Source organism: Staurois parvus, unplaced genomic scaffold, assembly GCF_062004578.1.
Source record: "Staurois parvus isolate SC_StPar_1 unplaced genomic scaffold, SC_StPar_1.0 ptg000145l, whole genome shotgun sequence".
In the NCBI taxonomy this organism is placed as follows: domain Eukaryota; kingdom Metazoa; phylum Chordata; class Amphibia; order Anura; family Ranidae; genus Staurois; species Staurois parvus.
The window spans coordinates 23,228,747-23,246,182 of NW_028317941.1; the positions used below are offsets into that span (position 1 = coordinate 23,228,747).

Here is a 17,436-nt window from a genome sequence, read left to right on the forward strand (position 1 = left end):
CAAACTAGGAGGCAAAGCTTTATGGCAAAATGACCTTTGGACAACAAAAACTATTCACTAGCTATGATTAATGAGAGCCATTACCTGAAAAGGTAATGCAACATCCACAGACATTAAGAAGCAAAATAATAGCAGTAAAGGTTTGAAGAAAGAAAAAAAATAAAAGATAAACTTGAAAACAGGAAATGAAATGACTAATTCATAAGAAGCTATTCAAGATGACATGCAAAATTAAATTTAAAAGATTTAAAAGGCAAACTGGCACCAAACCTTTTTATTTTCAAAATAACAGGATCAAGTTCTACAAAGACACATACAATCACAGGGGGTCTGAATTGTAAAGCTGTGATATAATATATAAGTGAGCGATTCCTACATGAAACACTGTTATAAGTGTGCAGGGAATGCTAGAAAGGTAAGGCTAGCAGTTTACACACAGTTGAAATATACAATGATCAGCCATAACTTTATGACCACCTAATAAAAAGTATGTTCCCCTTTTGCCACTATAACAGCCCTGACTCATTGAGGCATGGGCACCACTACACCTCTGATTGTATGTCATGATATCTAGCACTAAGCAGATGTCGTGATATCTAGCAAGGAGCAGTCATGAGGTGGGACCTCCATGGATTGCACCCGTTTTTCCAGGACATCCCACAGATGCTCGATTGGATTGACAGCTGGAGAATTTGGAAGCCAAGTCTAAACCTCAAAGTCGCTGTGTTTCCCAAACCATTCTGGAATCATTTTTGCCATGTGGCAGGGAACATTATCCTTCTGAAAGATGCCACTTCCATCAGAAAATACCATTTTCAGGAAGCGATGTACTTGGTCAAAAACAATGTTTAGGAAGGTAGTGCACATCAAGTAACATCATGAATGTCAGGAACCGAAGTTTCCCAGCAGAACATTGCCCAAAGCATCACACTGCCTGTGCCAGCAATTCTTCCCATTTTGCTTTCTGGTGCCAACTATTTCCCAAGTAAGCGATGCACACACACCTGGCCATCCAAATCATGTAAAAGAAAATGTGATTCATCAGACCAGGTCACTTTCTTCCATTGGTCTGTGGTTCAGTGCCCATCGTAAGCACTTTTAGCTGTAGACATGGGTCAGTATGGGCACACTGACAGGTCTGCAGCTATGCAGCCCCATAAACAACAAACTGTGATGCCCATTTGTTCTGCTTTCAATACACTGACTTCAGGGACAACATGTTAATTTGCTGCCTAATATATCCCACCAACGTTCAGATGCCATTGTAACAAGATAATCAATGTTATTCACTTAACCTGCCAGTAGTCAAAGTTATGGCTGATAGCAGTATTTGTAAAAAGTATTTACCTGTCAACTTCTTTGTATTTTTAAGTCAGTTTTGTGATGCAGGCACACTGGCCAACACAGCACAGCCTGGATAAGCAGAGAACAGACTTTCCATTGGAATAAAGGAGTGCATGCAGAATGCCTATGCAAGGCTTGGCTGAAAGGATTTTGAAGTAAAAGCTGTACAAAGCCAAGCAGGGTACACGGAGAAGGTTTTAGCAAAGTATGTGTATTAATGTATGTGTCCTTAGAAAACTGCTGGGGAAGGGATTTAAGGACCACGAAAGGCAAGTGCACCTAGACCTTAAATTGTGTTTAGTGCAAATGACTTGTCCCACTTTACATTCACGATCAAATAAACAGCAGTTACCTCTCTAGCAGGACATACACAGTCCGTATAACTTGCATGTCACTGCTGAAAATGCACTACAGGTATAATGGACATGTAACAATTACTAGATCGGAGGAAGCTGGATCAATTATTGGTAGCCGTCAAATTCTAACTAGAGGCAAAATTTAAAGATGCAGACTGTGACTAGCAATAATATAGCTGTGTGTGTTTCTCTGAGTTCCCCTGATAAAATTACATGTTGATCCTGCCAGTAGATCCATCATTTTTCCACTAGCTGCAACAAGCCAAGCTGTCCAAAAAATGGGCAGTTACAGAAACTACCAGGATTAAAAGGTATTTATAAAATATTTACCCAAATATTTACTCACTTTGCATAACTATATCTACAAAACACAAAGAGAACTATTTATACAATGTTAATATTTGGATTTAAAAACACTTTAAAAGATGCAGCTATAGAGATTCTTTAGAGGGCCCATTCACACCAGCACAGTCCGTTGAGGTGCCTTCAATACACAAGTGTTTAAAGGAGGGTGTGTTAAGAAAGCTCATTCATTTGAATGGGACGCCCAATGCATCAAAACCCCCCAAAATTGTGAATGCAGCATTTTCATCAGCAAAGCACGAGATGTTCGCATATTGTGCCTGGAAAGTGCTTTTGGTGTCCTACTGAATGAATGGCACTGCATCACACCAAAGAGCGTTACAACAGTGCGATGGTGTGAATGTGTCCTAAAGCTCACCACTCACATTACAACCTGACAGTACAATCTTGGTGGCTACATTAGCTTTTTGTGTTTCAAAATTTTTCCTTTATTTTCCCCTGGTAATAAAGCCAGTAACACAGAAAAACATTAGGTTGCCTTTTCTATTTATGGCAGAGTAATGGAGACACCCATGGACAACAATGCTGTCTGGAGTGGGTAGTGGTAGATGGGACTAGTAGATCTGGATGGGCTTTACATGGGTGACTAACAAATTAAAGCCTAACTCCAGCTTATACTGTTCCAGCAATTAAACATTTTTTTCCTTTTGGGATAAAGATTTTAACCAAATTACTAAAATCAAACCATTGGAAGCACCTGTTACAACAGACTTACTGGCAGGATCAACAGGTTACACGTTACAGGGGACTGCTTTGTTAATGCTAGTGGCAGACTGCATCATACAAGTATTTTTTTATTTTACCTTTAGTAACACTTACCCAAGGTTCACACCTAAGCGTTTTCTGCAGCGTTTTGCAGAAATGCAGTACAGTCCATTTAACATGATTTCCTATGGAACAGGTTCACATATCTGCATTTTCATCTGGTGCATTTTTTAGAAAAGATCAAGGACTTTTTTGAATGCAAAACGTTGCGTTTTTGGTTCTATAGACTTCAATGGGAAAGCTGCAGAAAAGCACGTATTGCATTTTTGCTGCGTTTTGCATTTAAAATCTGACTAGCAAGAAGAAAAATTAAAAATAAAAATGCAACGCAATGCAGAAACACCTCAAACGCAACCTGCATAGTTGTGAACCTAGACTAAAGGAGCATTGCTATTAAACACGTGCACTGACAAGTACTTCATATACAGCAAGGAGAATTTATCAAAACTTGAGCAGACAGAATCTGGAGCAGCTGTGCATTGCAAACAATCAACTTATAATTTCAGCTCGTTAAGTAAGCTTTAAAAGTGATTTCCTCACCATGCACAACTGCTCCAAATTTTGACTCAAACAATATTTTACCCATTGTGCGCCTTTAAAGATATCTAAACTCAGAACTTTTATATATTACAACTTACCAATCTAATGCAGGCCACAGATGGGTCAAAAATCGGCCGATTTTTCGGCCGAAAATAAAATCGGCCGATTTTCGGATCGTTAGTGGGCTATTTGTTCGGCCGTTTTTCGGTATTTTGGCCGTTTTTTTTAATCGGTAAAGTTGGAAAAAAAATCGGCCGATTTTCGCGGCAATAATGGGCAAATCGGACGATTTTTTACCGATAAAACATCTGCGCATGAGCAGTGACCTGCAAGAGGAAGACAAAAAGAAGAAAAAGAAGAAGAGGAAGAAGAAGGGGATGAAGATGATGATGATGAAGAAGAGGAGGATGATGATGAAGAAGAAGAGGATGATGATGATGATGAAGAAGAGGATGATGAAGAAAAAGAAGAAGAAGAAGAGGATGATGACGAAGAAGTAGTAGAAGAAGAGGATGATGATGATGAAGAAGAAGAAGAGGATGATGATGAAGAAGTAGAAGATGAAGAAGAGGATGATGATGAAGAAGTAGAAGAAGAAGGATGATGAAGAAGTAGAAGTAGAAGAGGATGATGATGAAGAAGTAGAAGTAGAAGAGGATGATGATGAAGAAGTAGAAGCAGAAGAGGATGATGATGAAGAAGTAGAAGTAGAAGAGGATGATGATGAAGAAGTAGAAGCAGAAGAGGATGATGATGAAGAAGTAGAAGAAGAAGGATGATGATGAAGAAGTAGAAGATGAAGAAGAGGATGATGATGAAGAAGTAGAAGAAGAAGAGGATGATGACGAAGAAGAAGAGGATGATGATGATGAAGAAGAAGAAGAGGAGGATGATGATGATGAAGTAGAAGAGGATGATGAAGTAGTAGAAGAAGAGGATGATGATGATGAAGTAGAAGAAGAGGATGATGATGAAGAAGTAAAAGAAGATGAAGAGGATGATTATGAAGAGGAAGAAGAGGATGATGATGACGACGACGAAGAGGATGATGATGATGAAGAAAAAGAAGAAGAAGATAATGAAGAAGTAGAAGAAGAAGAGGATGATGATGATGAAGAAGTAGAAGAGGATGATGATGATGATGAAGAAGAAGAAGATGATGATGAAGAAGGATGAAAAATAAAAGGAATTCCAGTCTGGCAAAAAGTGTCTCTGCAGAGAGCTCCGCTATTTCTTTTGACAGTTCCTTGACATTTACAGAGGTTGCAACATTGTATCTATTTGTTTCTGAATAAAAACATCTGTATCCTAAATGGATACAAATAGATACATTGTTGCAACCTCTGTAAATGTCAAAGAAATAGCAGAGCTCTCTGCAGGGACACTTTTTGCCGGCTGTAGACGGGATGAAAATCGGCCGATTTTTTTACCATTGGTGGTAACGTCGGCCGCTTGAACGACCGATTTTTCGTTTTTTAAAAGAAAAATCGGACGTTTTTCTCCCCGTCTATGGCCTGCATTAGTCACAGTGGCTGAATTAGTTTTCCTTTTAGGCTTTTTTTTTTTTCATTTATTTTAACTTGTTGATCTGAGCAGCAAGTCTGTTATTTGTCTACTTTCTTTAACCACTTCATGTCCGGACACTTTTACCCCCTTCTTGTCCAGGCCAATTTTCAGCTTTCAGCGCTATCACACTTTGAACGACAATTGCGCGGTCATTCAACACTGTACCCATATGAATTTTTTAGCATTTTTTTGAGACAGATAAAGCTTTATTTTGGTGGTATTTATTCACCACTGGGATTTTTTATTGTTTTTGCTATGTAAATGAAAACGTCCAAAAATTTTGAAAAAAAAGTGTTTTTCTTATAAAATAATTCATCATAAATCTTGGCCAAAATTTATTCCGTTATCTTTTTAGTAAAAAAAAAAAAAAAAAAAACTGACTCAAATTAGTTTATAACCAAAAATTATAATTTTTAAACATTTTTTTTTTTACATTTTTATTTTTTTTATATTATGTTTTTTTTTTTTTTTTTACATAAAAGCGTAAAAGCAATAATTTCTTATTCTCTCTGGCTGCATTCTTGCAGCCATTAAGAACTACTGCGTGAGCTGTGATTGGTCACAGCTTATCACATGGTACAAGGCTGTTGTGAATAGCCTTGTACCATGTGACCTCTGTGATCATTCACAGATTTCACACGTAGTAAGCAATGATGTCAGAAGTGACATCTTGCTTACTACTCTGTATGTGATCACTGATTGGCCAATCAGTGATCACATGATCACATGATCGGGACCTCACACAGAGGTCCTGTACGACGATCGGTGTTCCACTGTGTCCGGAGGACACATCGGGCACCGCATCGCGGTGCTGCACGCTCCAAGGGAGAGCGCACAAGCAGGGGGCGGGGAGGCCATTTATAAACGGCCACCCGCCCTGCACTGCCACCGCCTGGCCGTTTATATATAACGGCCGGATGGGAAGTGGTTAACAGACCAAGCTGTTCAGCAATATTGGAGGGTTGAGATCAACTATTTAACACTAAAAGGGGTCTTTACACTGGTCAGATTTTAATTAAAATCTTTATCCCAAAAAGTAACTGCTGAAAGTGGAACTAAACCCTCCAATCCTTTACAGCCAAGGAAATTGCCATCTTAGCCTCTTTTTGATGCAGATGCCATGATGGTGCACATGTGATCAGTTATGACATCAGCCATTTGCCATCAGCACCTGTGACAGTCATCATTCATGGCATGACTTGAATGTAACAGTTTTGGGAAACCGTTAAATCAATAGGTTTAGTTTTGCTTTAAGAACAGAACTTATATCTGTTATCCAACACCAACTCTCTTTCCACACATTGAAGAGGTTGCTGTCCAAAGGTGGCTACGTTGCACCTTCATAGTGGAGGAGTGAGTGCAGCCACCTAAGACTGGAATTTTGTTATTGGCAGAAACACCAGGAGAAAATAAACAGAAGTAAAAAAAAATAAAAAATACTAATGCAGCCACCAGGTCTAAAAATGAGTAAGCTGCAATATAACTTTTTTGAGGCAAGTTAGATTAGCTTTAAGGACCCCATCTGAACTACCATGCAGGACATCTTTGAGCATTCCTCTTCTGTGACTATACGGAATTCCATGCATGGTATATTTTTACATAGTTGCATTGGTCAAGCTTGTAACTATGTATATACTATACCTGGCTGATCCCACTGGAAGCTGGAAATCACTGAAGTGACACCACTGCTTCTGTGATCTTCACCTGCTTCTGGATCCTGTGCTGAGCAGCTGGCCTGATTCACTGTGAACACAGTAGGTTGGCCGCTCAGAACAGGGGCCATTCAGAGAATGTTTCGCATTTTCTGAATTAATGCACAGCGTTCTCTGATTGGATGAGGTGGAGAGCACGATGTTACCGCCCCAGCTCTCCACCCCTACACTCAACCGCTAAGCATGGGACCCAGAAGTAAGTGGAGATCACGAAGTAGCGATGTCTACTTCACTGATTTCCAGTTTACAGGGGCAACAGCCAGGTAGGGTTATACATAGTTAGACTGGTCCAAGCTGGACCAAGAAAACTATATAAAAATACACCATGTTTGGAATTTGTCTTTAAACTAATGATTTCACTAATGCATTACAGCTGTGCTGAGAAATGCACATAATATAAAGGAGTCCTAAATCAGTACTCAATCTGTAACCAACAGAATCTGTGTGATTAATGGCCAGTCTCAATCATATATACTTTGGCTATACAATTTCACATTTATGAAAATCTATTATCGCACTTAGTACTTATACATTCAAGAAACATTCAGGAAAAAGCAGAGCAAGCAGCACAAAAGGAAAAAAGGAATACCTACTTTCTGCAGCTAGAAGTCCTAGTTAGGCAGCATTAAGGCAGACAAAATACAGAATTTCAGAAAAGCCATGTTAGTTGCAAGCACTGGCAAAGCAATTTACAGTGAGTACACAAGCTTTCACCCCAATCAGATCGCTGGCATGCCAAGCAGCATATATAATTTGATTTGCATGATAGAGATACTTTTGATCCGCCCAAAAAGTAGTTGGTCCAGAAATAAGCAATTTATTGCAGAAAACAGTTCAGGCAAAAACTGATATTGTAAGAGAGCGTCATTTCTGCTCATGACTCAGTAAATGCAAACACATACGAACTGTTAACACAATAAACCTACTGCTAGATAAAAGACTTACCAGACTGTAAAATTCTTAGAAAAATATTACTGCGTGTGTGTAACAATATAAGAACAATTTAATAATACCCCTATCAATCTGCTGTCATGAGATGCATTTTTCCAGACAGAAGTGTGTCTACCGATTTTCTTTTTTTAAATAAATCTAAGAAATGCAATTCCTACTGAATGAGGATAGCTACAGTATAAACAAATTACTGAACATGTTACCAGTCAGTAACCGGGCAACTATTTTACAAACTGGCTTATTTATATGTGACAGAATGAAGAAAAATAAAGATGTGTGAAATACAGTAACCAGTTGTCAGATTAGAAAAATATGAAACTGAATCGGTTGCCATGGGTTAAGGCGCTTTGCATATTGTCAGTAACAATGCTTTATCAATAAGCATGAGAAGCCTCACATGTGTAAGAAGCTTTGCTAACAGGCACATCTTATTAGCCAGAAGTGTTTCATCACCATCACTTAGAAATAGAAGAACAATTGTGCCTTTGTGAGAAATTGAAAGTTGGCCAAGCAAATGCAGTAATCTACAGTAAGCAGTCAGCTTTGCAAGGACATCAACAGAATACGTAAACCTGGCTATATTTCTATCATAATGCTGACAGACACAAATTTAGGACTTTTTAAACCTGTAAATTTCTAATTAATTTAACCCTTGTTACGCTTGGCACTGCCTCTGTTTACTAACAGTTTAGCAACAAACAAAACATAAATGAACAATCTTTTCCATTCTGGATTGTGGAACCTCTGCTATCATAAGCTTCTATCTATAGCAATACCCAAGAACTGACCACTTCCTCTACAAAACTGCTGCATAAAAAAAAAAGCATTTAATCTCACTTCATTTTTTTTTAGTGTTCCGTCCCCCAGGGGACAAAGAACATTTATTATTATTTTCTTTTTTCACATTTTTTTCCAACTAAACGTAGGTTTTGACTGTGCCCACTGTTGAACGAGCGTGTTTTACATTTATTTCTGTGTAAAGAACATTTTACTTGAGTCATATTGCCAATGGTATAATTGGTATTCTATAGCACTTCCTATTCCCCCAAGCTTTTACTTCTCCACACAGTAGCTCATGTTTAACAGTCTGGCATAAGTAGCTCATAGAAAAACCATACTCAATGCATAATTACATAACATTATATCCTATAATTTCACTGCTGTACACAAACTTTTAGCAATCATTTGTAAATAAGCATATTTGATCATCTGCTTTGATTACAGTTACATGCCACTAAAAGTGTTCACACACACAAGATTATCTTTGATTTGGATAGCTATGATTGGGATTTAGAAAATTAGTCAATGTCTACGGCAATGGTGCACCTTTTGCAGACAGCCCCTGACTGAGGGAAGGATTTGAAGTGATAAAGGTTATTTCTTTTTTCTTTTAAATAACAACCATGTAATACTTACCTGCTCTTTGCAATGGTTTTTCACAGAGCAGCCCTGCTCCTTTTTTTGGGTCCCTGCCGACACTCCTGGCTCCTTCCCCTTGACCAGTGCCATTAAAAGCAAGCCACTTGGCTAGGGGGTACTGATGTGTCCTGAACCCCACTGTGTGTGTCCATAAGACACAGAGCCATGGCTCAAACCCACCCCTGCTCTCCCCTCATTGGTGCACTGGATTTGATTGATAGCAGCAGTGGGAGCCAATGGCTCCTGCTGCTGTGTCTTTGCCCATGAGGAGAGAGACCAGGGACAGCCGAGGCTCCGGTGCACATTGCTGGATTGACATAGGGCTTGGATAAGTATAGGGGCGGCAACAGACAGAACGTTTTTTTTTTATTTTCATGCATAGAATGCATGAAGGTAGAAAAAAAACCTTCAGCCTTTACAACCACTACTACTGAGATGTGCATTGTGGATAATCCAGGAGGCTCCAGGTGGTCAAACACTACATCACCTGAGCAAGGAATCAGGACAAGGGAAGCCAAACTAACAGCAAAGGAAAAATAGGATTTAGTTTGACAAAAATAAAGAAACTATCTGCAACTGCATAAGAGAAAGTCGGAAGTAAGATGAGAGGAAGTTAATTCACTGCTGAAAGGTCAGCTTTAAAGCGGTTTACATGCTGGTCACCTCCTGCATACATTTAAAGCTTTTCTTGGTGCAGTCAATGTTACCTACTGCACAAATCTTTTACTCACACATTCCTCAGAAGCGACAACACAAATATGTTCTGAGCTTACATCAAACACCATTACATGTTCTTATGCAGCCTTGTGTACTTGCTTTGCATAGTTTAATGAGCACTGCACAAATTACAGTCCTTGGAAAGTATTGAAATTAGTTTGTTTCAGTTTGAAGAAGGATGCAACAACTGCTGCCCATGTATTATTAGGATCAACATGATCAGTGTGGACAACAAGAACTTCTTTATTTGAGAAGTTACTCATTAACTGAAAAGTACAGGTGATGTAAACAAAAGGCTGTTATCAGTCAAAGCATGATTTGCTAGGTTTATCAGAAAAGTTGTTCCAGGTATTATTCATTCTGTAAACGTAAATCCCCAAACATGCAGCAAATCTGTGGTCATCATGGTCTATCGTGATCACAGTCAAAAAAGTGACTGCTACATAGAACATAACACACAAATCCAGGTTCAGCACATGATTGTTAGCTTCCTTTAACCGCCTCCCGCCCGCCATATAGTAATATGATGGACGCAAGGTGGTTCTCTCGTTCTAACTGCGCATACGCGGCTCCCGGAGAGCGCATGCACAGCAATCGGAGGTGCGCTGTGTCCCTTGGACACAGCGGATCACCGATCCACGGAAAGAGCCGAAGATGTTAGCTTGGTCATGTGATCAGCTGTGTCCAATCACAGCTGATCACATGTAAACAGGGAAATGCCGGTTATCGGCATTTCTCTCCCCACGAGCTGTCACGCTGACAGATCGTGAGGAGAGGAGAGCCAGTAATCGGCATTCCTCGGAAGGGACATGTACACAGATCATCAGAGCACCGATGATCAGTGTGCCTTGATGATCTGTGTAGCCCCAGCAATGCCACCTGTCAGTGTCCATCAGTGCACATCCATGCCACCTGTCAGTGTCACATTTCAGTGCCCATCAATGCCACATATCAGTGCCCATCTGAGCTGCCTTTCAGTGTCACCCATCGCTGCCAGTCAGTGCCGCCTATCAGTGCTGCCAGTCAGTGCTGCCAGTCAGTGCCGCCTATCAGTGCTGCCAGTCAGTGCCGCCTAACAGTGCCAGTCAGCGCCGCCTATCAGTGCCATATATGAGTGCTGCCTTTCAGTGCTCATCAGTGCCTCCTCATCAGTGCCCATCAGTGCCACCTACCTGCAACCTTTATTAGCGCACATCAGTGAAGAAGAAAAATCACTTATTTACAAAATTGTATAACAAAAACTAAGAAAAAACTTTTTTTTTTCAAAATTTTCAGTGGTTTTTGGTTCAAGAAAAAATAAAAAACCCAGAGGTGATTAAATACCACCAAAATAAAGCGGTCACAAAAAAAGTATAAAAATGTCATATGGGTACAGTGTTGCATGACCGCGCAATTGTCATTCAAAGTGCAACAGCGCTGAAAGCTGGAAATTGGCCTGGACAGTAAGGGGGTATAAGTGCCCTGTAGGCTAGTGGTTAAAGTAAACCTGGAAGACAGGATAGGAAAAGTAGGTGCTGCTGCTGCCACTGACTTCTCCTGAAAATTCTGTCAGTGATCTAAAGAACTGAAGTTAGTGGATGAGAACAACAGTCAGCTAAATAGTATTGTTCAATGGAAGTTAATAACACCAACATATTTTTGACAAATTTATGTCAATGTTTCTTGCATACACTTTGGCTTCTGACGTTCCATATATCTTGGCATACAGTATAGGACACAGGAATAGGCTAAATGGCACTACTTTCAGGTGATTACATATTGGCGAAAACTTTTCTAGGACCAACTTCCACTGTATCTATAACTCCGTCCACTCCATGAGACTCGGAAAAAAAAAAGCATCTTGCAGCCTAAGCACAGATAAGTGGTGGCTCAACCAGCAAATTTGCAAAAAAAAACTGTTTTGAAAATGTGAACTGGATCAAGTAGTGGCCCTTCAAACTAGAAAAACAGATGCTAGATGCTGCAAAAAGATAAAATGGCTGCCTAGATAAAATGGCAAACTAATCACCCAGCCAGGTGGAAGAGGAGCGAGAAATCCCCAAGAGGAACAGCCCTGTAAAGAAACAGAAAAAGGGTCAGTTCTCAAAGGACGTTATGGCAAGTAGCTATAGATGACAGTCCTGACCTCGCCCATAAGGTGATTTGTAAATTGTTTGCTGTGCCTTTAAGGCAGAACATGGGAAGGGGGAATTCTTACAGAATGTGATAACAGCACCAGGGAAGCAAGGAGGACAGGCTATCAAGACACTTTGTCCCCAGGTAGCATACGAAAAAGAGGGGCTACCCTAGAAGAAAAAAACGAGGAGCCAGTGAAGAACGACGACTGTCAGGAGCAACAGCGAGAGCACAAGGAGTGATAAAGCCAGGGTATTAGGAAGAGAAAATACATTGCAAAACCAAAACCTGCAAGGTACCAAGGGCCAGGTGGTTGGCAAAACAGAAAGTTGCAGGATGAGGAACAAGCTCTGGTTAGGGGTACCATATCAGCTCACTAGCACACTAGCTGAGAATTACCTCACATGATAGGTTGTAGAGTGTGGATTAAGCAATCGGCATGTTCCAAGAAAAGAAGTTGGAATATGCCTAACTGATGAATATCACTAAAATAGAGATACAGGGAGATCTCTACAAAAACGTGTGTAGGGCAAGGGCTGGTGAGAGAAGCAAGTGCCATTATATCTACAGAATCTGGAAAGGGGAACAGGTAAGAGGAGCACCAAAATTGTTGGTAATGTCAGCTTAAAGACGTCTCCTGTATGGAGAAACTAGTCGCATGCATTGCTCAGGTGTGATTTTGGCCAGATCTTCCACACAGTCTTCAAATCTTGAAGGTTCCGTGGACCTCTGATCTTTAGTTCTTTCTGTAGATTTTCTATTGGACTCAAGTCAGGTGATTGGCTGGGCCATTCTTGCAGCTTTATTTTCTTTCTTTGAAACCAATTGAGAGTTCCCTTGGCTTTGTGTTTGGGATCATTGTCTTGCTGAAATGTCCACCCTCATTTCATCTTCACCATCCTGGTAGATGGCAGCAGATTTTTTTCAAGAATGTCTTGGTACATTTTTCCATTCATTCTTCCTTCAATAACATGAAGTTTGCCAGTACTGTATGCTGAAAAACAGCCCCACACCATAATGTTCCCACCTCAAAACTTCACTATTGGTATGGTGTTTCTGGGGTGATGTGCAGCACCATTTGACCTCCAAACATGGTGTGTATTATGGCATCTGCCTGTATTTCACAAGCATGTCTAAATGGTGTGCAACAAAACTTTAAACAAGCTTCAACATGCTTTTCCTTCAACAATGAAGTCTTGCATCGTGAGCGTGCATACAGGCCATGGCGGTTGAGTGCATTACTTATTGTTTTCTTTAAAACAATTGTACCTGCTAATTCCAGGTCTTTCTGAAGCTCTCCACAACTGGTGCTTGGCTCTGGGATAACACTTCTGATAATTCTTTTAACTCCTCTGTCAGAAATCTTGCAAGGAGCACCTGGTTGTGGCCAGTTTATGGCAAAATTATGTTCTTTCCACTTCTGGATTATGGCCCTAACAGTGCTCACTGGAACATTCAGAAGTTTAGAAATCATTCTAAAACCAATGACATCAGTATGTTTTGCAACAATTAGGTTGCGAAGGTCTTGAAAGAGCTCTTTGCTTTTACCCATCATGAGATGTTTCTTGTGTGAAACTTTGGTAATGAGACACCTTTTTATAGGCCATCAGTTGAGACTGAAGCAGTTGATATTAACAACTTGCCTACCGGGCACTTATACCCCCTTCCTGCCCAGGCCAATTTTCAGCTTTCAGCGCTGTCGCACTTTGAATGACAATTGCGCGGTCGTGCAACACTGTACCCATAGGACATTTTTTGCATTTTTTCACACAAATAGAGCTTTCTTCTGGTGGTATTTAATCACGGCTGGGTAGTTTATTTTTTGAGCTATGAAAAAAAAAAAAGCAAAAAATTCAAAAAAAAGTTTTTCTTTGTTTCTATTATAAAATTTTGCAAACAGGTAATTTTTCTCCTTCACTGACGTGAGTTGATGAGGCTGCACTGATAGGCGGCACTGATGAGGTGGCACGGATAGGCACTGATGAGCTGGCAGTGATGAGGCGGCACTGATGCTGCTGCGCTGATATGCAACAGTAATGGGCACTGATAGGCGGCACTGACGACACTGCTGCGCGGCACTAGTAGGCACTGATGGGCACAGGTGGGTGGCACTGCTGGGCACTGATCATCAGTGCCGAAATGTCCTCTGACAATTGCCGGTTATCGTCAGCACTTTCCTCACGCTGTCACAGCGTGAGGAAAGTGCAGCTGATAATAGGCAACTGCATTTATCGGTGATCTGCTGTGTCATTGGACACAGCTGATGACGTGGTAAAATGCCGTTGTGACTGGCCTTCTACCACATCACATGATCAGCTGTGTCTGTAGGACACAGCAATCACGGAAATCGCCATGTGTGTGCCCCTGGGGGTGCGGAGGACATCATATGACGCCCTCCCAGAACTGGACAACCATGCTGTAGCAGTCATTCAGCTATAACGTGGTTGGCAAGTGGTTAATTTGCACCGACAAGGGGCAGGATTGCTTTCTAATTACTGATAGATTTCAGCTGGTGTCTTAGTTTTCCATGCCTTTTTGCACCTCCCTTTCTTCATGTGCTCAATACTTTTTCCGTGTCATTCCATTCTATTACACAACTTAATTTCTGAACTTGTTTGGTTTCTTTGTATATATGTATTGCATGGGTTGTAACTGACATGTAGTGAAAAAATCATGTCAATAGCGCCTTTAGAAATATATTTACCTAGAAAAATGGTGATGTATTCAATACTTATTTTACCTGCTGTATATGTTATGATAATAAGGAGTAAAAGGGGCTCTAAAATGTTTAGCTAACCTACCGGCATAGTGGAGAGGAGAGTCCCAGTGACCCTGAGTGGAGAAAACAGTGGATTGTAGAAAATGAATGAAAGCATGCTCCTGAACATGGGACCAGACATAGGCAAAAATATGCTGAGTGAGAATATGAAAAAGATTAATGGCAGAATCAGGTACCCCAGACAAAACAAAGTTGGGTGAGGAGCCCAAGGAGGATGCAGGATCAACTGAAAAGGAGAAGAATGAGCATTTGCATTTGGGAATATTGACCAACATATTAGACACAGGAGTTTTGTAGTAAAAGGTCTCCAAGGCACCCTGTGATATGAATGCTGAGGGTGTGATTAAGTTCTAATAAAATAGCACCACAGACTATGTTGATTTTTTTCAGCAATGTAAAAACTACAGTGATGTGTGAATAGACCAGGCAGAAGCCTAGCTACTGCAGTTATTCGGACAGAGGTTTTAAGGGCATGATGGGACGCGCAACGGATCAAATTCAAAATCCTAACGCTGACGTACAAAGCTGTCCACCATACTGCCCCGAACTACATCACTGACCTAATATCCAAGTACCGCCCAGCACACACACTCCGCTCCTCACAAGACCTCCTTCTCTCTAGTTCCCTGGTCTCCTCCTCCCATGCCCGCCTCCAGGACTTCTCCAGGGTGTCACCCATCCTCTGGAACTCCCTGCCCCTACCCATCAGATTATCACCTACTCTCCTCTCCTTTAGGCACACCCTGAAAACCCATCTCTTCAGGGAAGCCTACCCCACCCCCTGCTAACTTGCCGACCTCCTCCACTCTTCCTACCACTCCATCCCCCACAGCTATCTCCTCCTGTGCCACCATCCCCTCCCTCCTAGATTGTAAGCTCGAAAGAGCAGGGCACTCAATCCCCTCATGTTTTGCATTGTATTGGTATTGTTCTGTCACATGTTCTGTCCCACTCTGTAATGTACAGCGCTGAGCGAACTATTGGTGCTTTACAAATACTGTATAATAATAATAATAATAACCCGTGTGCAGCAACTTTGAAAAAGGTTCTTGCACTATTTTTTGCGACTTCATTGCCAGTTGCATTGACATGTTAATGAAGTTGCACAAATAGTTGGCAACAAGTCGCACAGAATAGTTGGCTATCAAAGTCATGTGACTTTAAAGCCAGACTGATGTGAACCGATCCGTGAAGGATCTCTCTCTAAAAAGTGCTTTTAGAGACAGATCCTTGTTATATTGTATGAAATGTGTTGTAGAACTAAATCATCTGTGTAGTTTTCCTTTCTAGATATTACCAATAACAAGGAAGAGAACTTTACAAGGTTTGTGGTAAGACTTCAACCAGCAGTAAATGTACTTGATAAATGAGCCAATATTGACCATTAATGCTGCAGGTACTGTGGAGAAGCTCATAATCATAAAAATATTCGCTCCTATCCCTTTGCTTTCTCTGGCAGCAGAGCCTTGGCAGCCTGAAAGCATTCTGGTGTAAACAGCATGTGAAACAAGCTGTTCATGAATAAACTCCAACCGAAGTTGGGGTGTAGGGCTTACTTATGCTCATTAAGAATAAGCAACAACTTTAAAATACATAGTCTGACAGCATGCATGGTTTAACAGTATACACAAAGCCATTTTTATTATTGATAGAGTAGGGGCATGTTTTTTGTTTTTTTTGCCGTATGTCTCTCATTAGTGAGATTACTCTTCACTTCCTGTCCAGTAGACTCAACAGGAAATGAGAGGATATCTTTATTGTGTGAGAGAAATTGCCTCTTAAACAGTTGTCATGGGAACACTTTCTATTAAAGGATTACCCCTCTGTTCCTGCTGTGGTGTCAATTTGAAATAAAAATTTAAATCTAATTTTCCTAACAGCGTATTTGCTGCACAGTGTACGCTACCAGCTCATTTCCAGAATTAGCAAGATTACAAGATGGTATTTCCGTTCACATCTTGTCCTGGTGACCACACAAAGTGATAGGACTCTAACAGGGATGCCCAAAGTAAAAAAAATAAAATAAAAAAATAGGGAAAAAAAAAACAAAAACCCTGACAGAGTAGAAGCTCTAGCCTTCCCACACTCTACAAAACAAGAGAACTATGAAGTCATCTATGTCCTACTAAAAGGTTCCCCTCATTTCATGTCACAGTAACCACACATGTGAAGGGAAGTCTCATCAGAAAAAGAAAAACTGACATGTTCAATCCTTCGCAGCACAATCCAAAAAATAAAAAAAAGGTCTCAGCTAGAGTTAAACTTTAAAATAAAGTTCTAGTATTTGATTGATCACTCATCTCATTAAAATGTGCATGTTTACTACAAAGGGGACTCCAGGAGGTACAGTTATTCTGCATGTATGGGGATCATAATACAATCCCAACATGGACGTGAGTTGTATGTTATTACCGTGGACAACTGATACTTACATGATACCTGTCCCCCAAACCCTTCCCCGTTTTGTCTATATATTGTACCCTGCACTTGTTTAAACTTAGATTGTAAATCAGATTGAAAATGAAGGGGCCTCAGCATATTTATTTAACTTGAAATTACAAGTAGTATGTAAACAGAATTTAGGACTTCTTGAAAATATAATCAGCAGTGGCACGAATCCTAAATGCAGGAGTACCAGACAAAATCTTTATTTACAAGACTGAAGGCAATGAAAATTAGATAATTTTATAAGCATTAAGACTACCATAACCTTAAATTAATTACATCAATTACACACTTTTTCTAGAATATACCGTATTTTCTATAGTACACTGTGTAAGAGTATACCGTAAGCTATATCTGCAATGGT

The 17,436-nt window shown here is 40.4% G+C and overlaps 1 protein-coding gene across 9 annotated transcripts in view; it reads right to left on the reverse strand.

Annotated features, from left to right (window-relative positions):
- Positions 1 to 17,436, reverse strand: part of CASK (calcium/calmodulin dependent serine protein kinase) — a 325,007-nt gene that overhangs the window by 173,686 nt on the left and 133,885 nt on the right. For 8 of the 9 annotated variants that reach the window (XM_089673942.1, XM_089673939.1, XM_089673940.1 and 5 more), the window contains exon 9: positions 7,240 to 7,257. The exons of the other annotated variant lie outside the window; for it this stretch is intronic. In XM_089673942.1, coding sequence (XP_089530068.1) covers positions 7,240 to 7,257 — 18 coding nt within the window. The remainder of the gene's footprint in view (positions 1 to 7,239; positions 7,258 to 17,436) is intronic. 9 annotated transcript variants of the gene reach the window in all.